Source organism: Chlorella variabilis (genome assembly GCF_000147415.1).
Source record: "Chlorella variabilis unplaced genomic scaffold CHLNCscaffold_4, whole genome shotgun sequence".
In the NCBI taxonomy this organism is placed as follows: Eukaryota; Viridiplantae; Chlorophyta; class Trebouxiophyceae; order Chlorellales; family Chlorellaceae; genus Chlorella; species Chlorella variabilis.
Genome location: NW_005435084.1, coordinates 712,128 through 720,965, shown reverse-complemented (window position 1 = coordinate 720,965; position 8,838 = coordinate 712,128). Strand labels below are relative to the sequence as shown.

General features: G+C 68.8%; 3 protein-coding genes across 3 annotated transcripts in view; 2 read left to right on the top strand and 1 right to left on the bottom strand.

Moving 5' to 3' along the window:
* The window catches only part of CHLNCDRAFT_20212 (hypothetical protein), a gene marked incomplete at both ends in the record, with an annotated part of 5,675 nt that extends 4,739 nt beyond the window's left edge, over positions 1-936 (top strand). Inside the window, 3 exons of the mRNA XM_005850232.1 lie at positions 162-315; positions 553-647; positions 800-936. Coding sequence (XP_005850294.1) covers positions 162-315; positions 553-647; positions 800-936 — 386 coding nt within the window. The remainder of the gene's footprint in view (positions 1-161; positions 316-552; positions 648-799) is intronic.
* Positions 937-3,305: 2,369 nt separating this feature from the next.
* Positions 3,306-5,592, bottom strand: CHLNCDRAFT_142036 (hypothetical protein; the record flags this gene model as incomplete). Its single annotated transcript, XM_005849979.1, has 6 exons — positions 3,306-3,497; positions 3,747-3,994; positions 4,218-4,494; positions 4,654-4,752; positions 4,926-5,209; positions 5,442-5,592. The coding sequence occupies 6 exons, from the start codon at positions 5,590-5,592 to the stop codon at positions 3,306-3,308; spliced, it is 1,251 nt and encodes a 416-aa protein (XP_005850041.1).
* Positions 5,593-6,240: 648 nt separating this feature from the next.
* On the top strand, positions 6,241-8,705 carry CHLNCDRAFT_142035 (hypothetical protein; the record flags this gene model as incomplete). The annotated part of the gene is made up of 8 exons (XM_005850231.1): positions 6,241-6,586; positions 6,854-7,051; positions 7,220-7,399; positions 7,571-7,686; positions 7,850-7,926; positions 8,121-8,252; positions 8,426-8,474; positions 8,646-8,705. The coding sequence occupies 8 exons, from the start codon at positions 6,241-6,243 to the stop codon at positions 8,703-8,705; spliced, it is 1,158 nt and encodes a 385-aa protein (XP_005850293.1).
* Positions 8,706-8,838: the final 133 nt, after the last annotated feature.

Below are 8,838 nucleotides of genomic sequence, written 5' to 3'. Positions count from 1 at the left end.
CAGGCACGGAGTACCCTCAGCTGCCGATGCTTGCAATCGAGGCTGCTGTGGCCGCCGGTTCTGAGCTGATGGATGCTGCCTGGCGCTGGCTCACACCCACAAACACTTGCAGTTGCTTGTTTCTGTCTCACACACACACGAGCCCCTCCCCATGCTGCCAGGCATCTGCACCGAGTGCGGCGTGTGCGACGAGGGGGAGTCGTTTGGGGAGAATGTGGTGTTTGAGCCGCCGCACATCCCCGCATTCGAGGGCCACTACCGCCCCAACTCCACCCGCGCCCAGCGCCTGCGCTTCAGGCATGCATGCCGCAGCCAGTCTGGCTGGCTGGCCGCTGGCCGCTGGCTACTGGCTGGGCAGCAACACAGCGCTGGCATGCTCTTCAGGAGGAGTCGGGCTCCACCTGCGTTGCCATGAGGGGCCTGCTGTGCCAGCTGGCGCCTCCTTGCCTAACCCCCCAAAACTTCTTTGGCTCCTTGGCCCCCCACCCCACCCACCCCACGATATGCGTGGACCCTGCCCTGCCCTGCCCTGCCCACCCTGCCCACCTGCAGGTTCAGCAAGACGGGGGACATGGTGTTTGTGGGGCACCTGGACCTGATGAAGACCTTTGACCGCAGCTGCCGCCGCGCCGCGCTGCCCATCTCGGGTGCGCACTCCCTCCCTCACTCCCTGACCGGGTCCCCCGCCCCACCTTCGCCGCCAGCGCGCATTCTTCGCATGCGCTCCCGCAAGGCGCCTCCATGCATCCATCCGCCAGGCCGCCAGGCTTACGTGGCCATCCCATCCCGCCGCATGCAGCCGACGAGTCGCCGTTTGCGGTGCGGCAGCGTATCTACGCGGCCCTGCCGCTGCCGCTGGGCGCCACCAGCGCCTGCGAGTGGCTGGAGCTGGTGCTGACGGAGCGCTTCGATCCCCAGGACGTGCGCACCAGGCTGCAGGTGGGCAGGGGAGGGCTGGAAGCTGGCGTGCTTGCTTACGGGCACAGAAGTTTGGGCTGCCACCCCAGCCTGCATCTGCCTCTGCTCTTTTCGTGGCGCCTTTTCACCTGCTCCTGTCGCTCGTGCCCGTCGCTGCACCTGCAGGCACAACTGCCAGCGGGCCTGCAGCTTCTGTCTGTGGAGGAAGCGGAAGTGAAGAAGATTGATGGCAGCAACGGCGAGAAGATGGCGCAGCTGCTGGATTCTGTTGAATACTATCTGGTGGTCGAGCGCCAGCAGCAGGACGAGCAGCAGGCGGGGCAGCAGGAGCCTGGGGAGGAGCAGCAGCTCAGCAGCAGCGCCACCAGCGCCAGCGGCGAGGGAGGCATGCTGCGCAGCCTGGCGGCGGCTGTGGCGGGCGCGATCGCGGCGCCGGCGTTTGTGGTTGAGCGGCGCACCAAGAACCGGGGACGCGTCAAGGTCTCTCAGGTGGACCTTAAGTGGGCTCTGCAGGAGATGGAGGCCGTCAGTACCAGCGGGGCAGCTGCAGGCGGGGTCCCACTTGAGGTACTGCCGGCGGCAGGCGGCCAGGACAACAAGGCCGTCGTCAGGCTGCGCACGGCGTGCGCCAACGGCAACCCCGTCCTGACCCCGGCCATGGCTCTTGATATGCTGAACGGTGGCCCTGGCAGCAGCAGCAGCAGCAGCAGCAGCAGCACGGAGGACGACAGCAGCAGCAACGGCGCGGCCTCAGGCGAGAGCGGATGCGGCGCCTGGGCGCTGGCACACATCCACCGCTCCGACCTGCGGCTGCGGCCCATGTCGGTGCCGCAGCCCGACTGGCTCAAGCTGCGCAGCCTGCTCAGGCGAGGATGCAATTCGCGCAGCGGGGGCATGCATTTTGCGGAGCAGCTTGAATGTGGCAGGGGAACCCGTGTACCGCACTCCAGCCGGCCTGCGCTTGCTTATCGCTCATTCCTGACTCGCTCTGCCTGCCCTCTGCCACACCCGCAGAATGGAGGGCCACCTGGCGGCGGCAAAGGGAGGCGGCACAGGTCCCTGGTCAACCGGCCTGGAGAACCGCCCGGCCCTGGAATAATGGGAAGGGTCCGGCTGGTCCTGCCACCTATGTAACTATCGATAGCTATTGCCCGATCTGCAGAATCTCGAGCGATAGATCCCAGGTTAATCTGCAATCCCAGCGTCAAATTGACTTGCGAAGGGACCCGCCACCCGCCGGCGCCCTCCAAACCTCAGCACGCAGAGCGCACTCACCCGTTTTGGCGGGGTTTGGCTGGGGCGCTGTACATCCCGAAGCGGTGCTCTGAGTAGGCGATCACCAGCGCCCCTCTCTGTCGAAACCTGTCGAACGACGTCCCCCTTGCCAGCTGTTCCCCGCGCCATGGCGGCCACCTGTCTCCGTGAGCATGATCAGTCGCTTAGCAAACATGCATCGTGGTAGGCCGCGCACATTTGTGGCACATCGCTAGCGCATGGTTGCCACCATACCTCACCTCCCGCCACCGCTGCCGACTCTCTTGCCAGGCCGTCCTCCACCCAGCCTCCCACACATGCAGCTCAGATAGGCCGCCACCTCAGTAAACATCCAGTGGAACTGCAATGGCATGCTCACCGGTTCGCGGCTTCTGGGCCTTTGTGTGCTGCGGCCGCGGGCCATGCGGTGAGGCGCAGGTTTGGCGGTGTGATGGCACGCTTGCGAGCTGTCCGGCTGGTGTTCCTGAAGGGGTATGCTGTAGCAGTCCACCAGCGGTGCATCAGACCGATCGCACTCGGTGGCAACCATCCCCCAATGCTGAATGATGGGCAAACCTTCGCCCGCCAACATGCTGCCTGCAGCTGACCAGGCACTGCTGTCCGCGCTTCAATCACAGGACCTGGATGGGCTTGGCAGCCAAAGGTGATGAGCCCCAGGGACACTCACGGCACAACGGCCTGCCCAGCATGGCGCTAAGTCCTGATACGTGCCTACCCATCTCTTCTTCCCGCCAAGGCGGCATGCATCAAGGCGGCTTTACATGTCAACCTCGAACCGGCAAGTGTTTTCACATCAGCACCAGTCAAATGTGCCTCAAAATTCGTCAAAATCAAAGGTGCAAGAAAGGAAATGGGGGGGTGGGGAACGGCCTGGGGCATTCCCGGTGCGAGGGAATGAAATGGCAACTAACTCATCACTACGCAGAGGCAAGACGGGGGCGACAGGCAGCCACGGGAATCTTGGGAGGGGGACAGATGCGGCGACAGAGAGGAGAGGGCTGAGCGTGCCTGGTGGGCAGCCCATCAGGGGGTACATGTGAGGCCTCAGGGCCGCTGCCGGCCTGGCGCCTGGCTGGCCGGTCCCGCGCTGGCAGGCATCAGCGGCGAGCGGCCTACGAGCTGCCAGAGGTGATGCTCGGGAGGGCTCGCCGGCCAGACACGGTGACGGGCCTGCCGTTGCGGGAGGCGGCGGGCAGCTGCCTGGGGCCGGGCTTGGTGCTGCCGGTGCCGGCAAAGGTGCCGGGCACCACCTCCACGCGGCTGTACGCAATGTTGGCGGTCTTGGTGCGCAGCTTGGAGGACACCTGCGGCGCGGCGGGGCGAGGGGCGGCGCCGCCGTGGGCTAAAGAGGGGCGGGGCCGCCACCAGGCGCGAGCGGCAGCCGGGGGCACGGGCCGCCCGGAGTGCAGCCCAGGGCACACCCCAGCCTGCCACACGACCCCCCCCCCTGGCATGCAGGCATGCAGCCCCTCCCAGCCCCTCCCAGCCCAGCCGTGGCTGCCCTCGCTACCCCTATGATCCCAACACGATCCACCCCCCCCTCCTCTGCTCACCCAGCCGTTGAAGCCGCCCTTGATGACAAACACGCGGCCAAAGCCGCGCGCCGCCAGCTCCTTGGCCACTGCCCTGGCGGGGCCGCCGCCGTTGCGGTCCATGAGCAGCACCTTGCTGCCGGGGGAGAGCCGCTTGAGGGCCGCCACCTGCAGCGCCGTCACCTGCACCTCCAGGTCGCCCGCGTTGCGCAGCTGGTTGCGCACGCGCCGGTCCTCAATGGCAGCATACTCCAGCTCCACCAGCTTGCCTGCAAAGGGGGGAGGGAGGTGGAGGGGGAGAGGGAGGGGGGGCAGGAGCGAGGTGAGGGAGGAAGAAGGGAGCAGGAGCGAGGCGAGGGAGGAAGAAGGGGGCAGGAGCGAGGCGAGGAAAACAGACACAGCCAGGCAATGAGCAGCAGGCAGGCAGGCAGCGCGTGCCGCGGCACCCGCGACCGCAGGCGCCGGCCCGGCCGCCCGCCGCGCGCCGCTCACTGGCGTTGGGGATGTCGGGGGCGCCCGCCTCCTTGTCGCGCAGCGAGCGGATGTCGACGATGAAGGCGGAGCCCTCGCTCTCCACCGCGGTCAGCGCGGCGGCGGCGGAGATGTCGCCCGCGTAGCCGCGCAGCAGGCCCACGCCGGCGCGCAGCAGGGGCGGGGTCAGGTAGTAGGCTGCCAGCACGGCCAGCGCGTACTGGCCCAGCAGCGTGGGCTCGGTGGTGGTCAGGAAGGTGATCGCCTGGTCTACAAACGGCTTGGTGGCGGTGACGGCCTGCGGCAGGCGCAGGGGGGGACGTGTGGACGGAGAGGGAGGCGCGCGGGCTCGGCGCACCGACTGCGCAGCCAGCCAGCTGCGAGGAGCGGCCCGTCCCTGCTCCTGCCTCCCCCTCCCCTGCCGGGGACCCGCTGCATAGCCGGTGGGCGGCCCCACCTGCTCCGTGCTCTCCACCAGCGGCTTGGCGGCAGACAGGTCCACAGAGGTGGGCACGCCGCTGGTAGCCAGAGCCTTCTCCGCCTCCTTCAGGCCCGACTGCAGCCGCCAGCCAGCGCCAGGCGCGCGGGCCAGCCAGGCACAGACACGCCGTCAGCTCGGGCGCCAGGCACAGAGAACACGAGGGCAGAGCGCTGCACAGGGCAGGCGGGCCGGGGCCGGGCCCCAGCCATCCCCTGCCAGCCCAGCTCAGCGCAGCCGCGCGGCCGCACCTGCAGCGCGGGCGCCGCCACATCCACCGCCGTCCTCACGCCCTTCTCCACCACCGGCGCCGCCTGCTCCACGGCCGACTTGACGACGGGCGCGGCTGCCTCATAGGCGGTCTTGGCGTAGTCGACACCGGTCTGGGCCGCCGACACGCCCTGTTTCACCACCTCGCCCGTCGCCTTGACGATGTCCACGATGGAGGCGACGGCCTCGTCCACAGAGGGGGCGTCCTGGGCATGCGCGGCGGGCGCGCCGGCGGTGCCCAGGAGCGACAGGCCTGCCACGGTGGCTGCGGGGGCGGCGAGCGGGGCGGGGTGCAGGGGGCGGCGGTGGTGAGCGGCACGCGGGCGGGCGCCGGCTCGGGATGCTGCCTCTCTGGGCGCTGCAGCCAAAGCAGGCGCGGCTGGCGGCTCGCCGACGCGGTTGCTGCACGGCTGGCTGATGCTGCCGGCTGCGTGTCTGAGGGGCCACAGGCCAGCGGCAGGCTGCAGCAGCGGCTGTCCCCTGCGCGGGCCACTCACCAGGCAGGTGCTCGCGGAGCTCAGTCTTCTCAGGCGCCGCGGCCACCACGCTCATAGGCCGCCGCCCGCCCAGGCGCCGGGCCGCCGACTGCTGCAGCAGGCGGCTGCCTCCCAGGCCCATTCCCAACTTCATTCCCATCTTGGCGGCCATGCTGGTTTGCTTGCCGGGGCCTGGGGCTGGGGTGTGCGGGGGTGGGCGCAAGTAGGTTTGCTGCTGAGGGCGCCCTGGGGCGTTTGCAGGCTCCAAACAACTGTGGCAGGACCTCCGTGAAAGATTCTGCACGCGCCTTGGCCTCTGGCGCTGCATAACGTGCACAGGGTGCGCAGATTGGGAGGTGGTGGAAAGTCGGCATCGGATCGCTGGACGCACGCCTTTTGGCCCGCATTCACGCACATTGCCCTTATGCTGTGCACACCCCCAATCGCCACCGCCGGCCTCTCGCTTCGGTGCACATTGCAACACCCCCACCACCTTCTAGACTCACAGCGTCCGGGCAGGCCATCGGCAATCATGGTCATGCATGCAATCGTTCCCTCTGCTCACTGCGCGCTGGTGGGTTTGCCCTGCACCAAGGCACGGTGTGTCGCAGGACGCGTGGTAGGCACTCCTGCGCTCAACCGCGGATCTGAGCGGGTCACCAGGACCGCACGGCACGGTCTGGCGGTGCGGGCGACGCTGGAGGAGCAGCCGCGGCTTGGGGTGCCCACCCCCACGCCGCCGACGGCAGCCGCGGCCGCGCTCCGCCCCTCACTCGAGCAGCCACCCACCTGGCAGCAGCGGCTGGCGCGCTGGACGGGCATGCTGGGCCTGGCAGTGGCCCTGGCTTTCAGCTCGGCAGGCGCCGCGTGGGCCGCGCGCTCCGGTGGCCGCATGGGCGGCAGCTCGTTTGGCGGCAGCCGCTACAGCAGCAGCGCGGGCAGCAGCGGCTGGGGCAGCAGCGCGGGCAGCAGCGGGTGGAGCAGCGGCGCGGGCAGCAGCTGGGGCAGCAGCAGTCGCAGCCGCAGCCCCTTCCGCAGCAGCTGGAGCAGCTCGCCGCTGGGCGGCGGCTTGGGCAGCTCGCCGCTGGGCGGCGGCTTTGGGCGCGCCACCCTGCCTTCGTCCACCGGATCCGTCCGAGCCAACGCCTTTTTCCTCTCCCCCTTTGGTGAGCCCCGGCAGCAGAATCAGCCCGCCGCAGTAACACATGCCACGCCGCGCCTGCCTGGCTGCCTGCAGGGCAGGCTGGCTGCGCTCGCCGTAGCTGGCAGGCTGGCTGGTGAAGCAACCCTCCGTGCGACGGCGGCGCCGCTCCTAGCTCCAGCTAGCAGCAGGCGCCGGCCCTGAGCCAGGCTTTGCAGCTTCCCTTTTGCTGCGGGGGCGCCTCGCACTGATGCGCCGGCCCGTCCCCTCCCCCTGCCTGGCCTCTCTTTAGGCTTTGGGTATGGCTACCCCACGGTTGGCTTTGGCGGCGGCGGCCTGCTGTCGCTGCTGTTCTGGGGCGCCTTTGCCGTCATCCTGCTGCAAGTGGCCCAGGGCGTGATGCGCAACAGCGAAGGCGGGTGCCTGCAGGGCGCAGCCAGGCAGCTGCGGCTCTCTCTCGCCTCGCCCCTAGGCCGCTCCCCACACCACCGTCTCTCACCTCCCAACCACCCTCACCTCATCACCTCGCCTCACCTCAACCTAACCATCCATCCCAGCCCCACGCACCACCCCCGCTCTCCCCGAACCTCTCGCAAACCATCCCTGCTCACCCGCGCCCGCTCTCCTCCCCCTCCCGCCCCCTGGTGCCGCCCCGCAGGCGGCCGCGACGAGTACTCGTACGGCGGCGGCAACAGCGAGGGGTATGACGAGGTGGTGACGGTGGCCAAGGTGCAGGTGGGGCTGATGGCCAGCGCCCGGGAGCTGCAAAAGGATCTGGAGCGCATCGCAGACAAGGCCGACACCGACAGCCCCGGCGGGCTGCACTACATCCTGCAGGGTGCGCTGGGCGGAGCTGCGGCTGTGGTGTGGGGCTGAGGGTGGGGGGTGTGGATGGCTGTGTGTGGGGGACGTCGGGTGGAGTGCGCGGGTGGTGGCATGGTTTGGGGGTGGGCCATGTGCTCGTCTGCCCGGCACAGCGTGGCGTCACACGCTGCCCGCTGCCCTGCAGAGACGGTGCTGGCGCTGATGCGCAACCCGGACTACTGCCTGTACGGCTTCGCCAAGTCCAAGCGCGAGCGCTGCGCCGAGGACGCCGAAACCGCGTTCAACCAGCTGTCGCTGCAGGTGGGGCCGTGGGACCAGCGTGCTGCCCGCCGGGCTGCAGTGGCTGGGGCCCGCCGCGCCTGCTCTTCTGGGCGCACACAGGATGCAGCTGGATGAGGCATCCTGCCGCAAGCTTCGCTGCCACTGCCCACACACGCGCTGCGCTGCACGCGTGCTCCCGCAGGAGCGGACCAAGTTTGAGCGGGAGACGCGGGTCAATGTGGGCGGCCGCTCAGGGCGCAGCAGCCTGGCAGACAAGAAGTGAGCCGGGGTGCCCTCTGCTGGCGCTGCCATACATGTGTGCGCGGAATGTGTGTGTGTGTGTGTGGTGGTGGTGGTGGTGGGGGGGGGGGGATGGGGCTGCCACCGCCGCTCCTGAGGCGCACTCTCTTGCCCGCCGTGCCAAGCGCGCCTTTCCTGCGGCATCACCTTCCCTGTGGCTTCCTCCCCTGCAGGCCGTACAAGGAGGGCCAGAAGGAGCTGATTGTGGTGACTCTGCTGGTGGCGGCGGACGGCAGCTTCAAGGTGCCCACGGTGGACTCGCGCACCAGCCTGAAGCAGGCGCTGTCCATGATGGGTGCTGTCAGGTGGGCTGCAGGAGAAGCAGAATGCGTGCGTGGTTGTGGTGTATGTGTGGTGGAAGAGAGCGCGCGGCGTGGCGGGCCTGGGGGCGATGGCAGGCTGGTTGCAAAGGTGCTGGGGGCGGCATCGCCAGCGCTGCGCGCATGCTGCCCTCACCACTTTCCCCCTGCCGCCGCAGGGCTGACGACCTGCTTGCTGTGGAGGTGCTGTGGACCCCTGAGGAAGAGGTGCGGGCCCGTAGCTGCTGTTGGCCTGCTTTTGTGTGCTGTGTGCCAGCGTGCTCAGCCAACGTGCCATGCTGCTGTCTCGTGGGGCGGCCCCGTCTGCTGCTGGCGGCCGCCAGTGCTGACCACACCTGAGCTGTGTTGGTGGCCCCTTGCTTCCCTTCATCCCTGCAGGACGACCACTTCACAGTTGAGGACCTGGCGTATGACTACCCCACCCTCAACACCCTCTGATCCCATTATCGCACCCGCCTTCATATCCCGCCCCCTTGTTGCGGGTTGGGCCGGGCCCGGCAGCCATGCTGTCCCGCTCACTCAGCCACCGCTCCTTTTCATGTTCCCTGCCCAGTGCGTTGCCTCGTTCCCC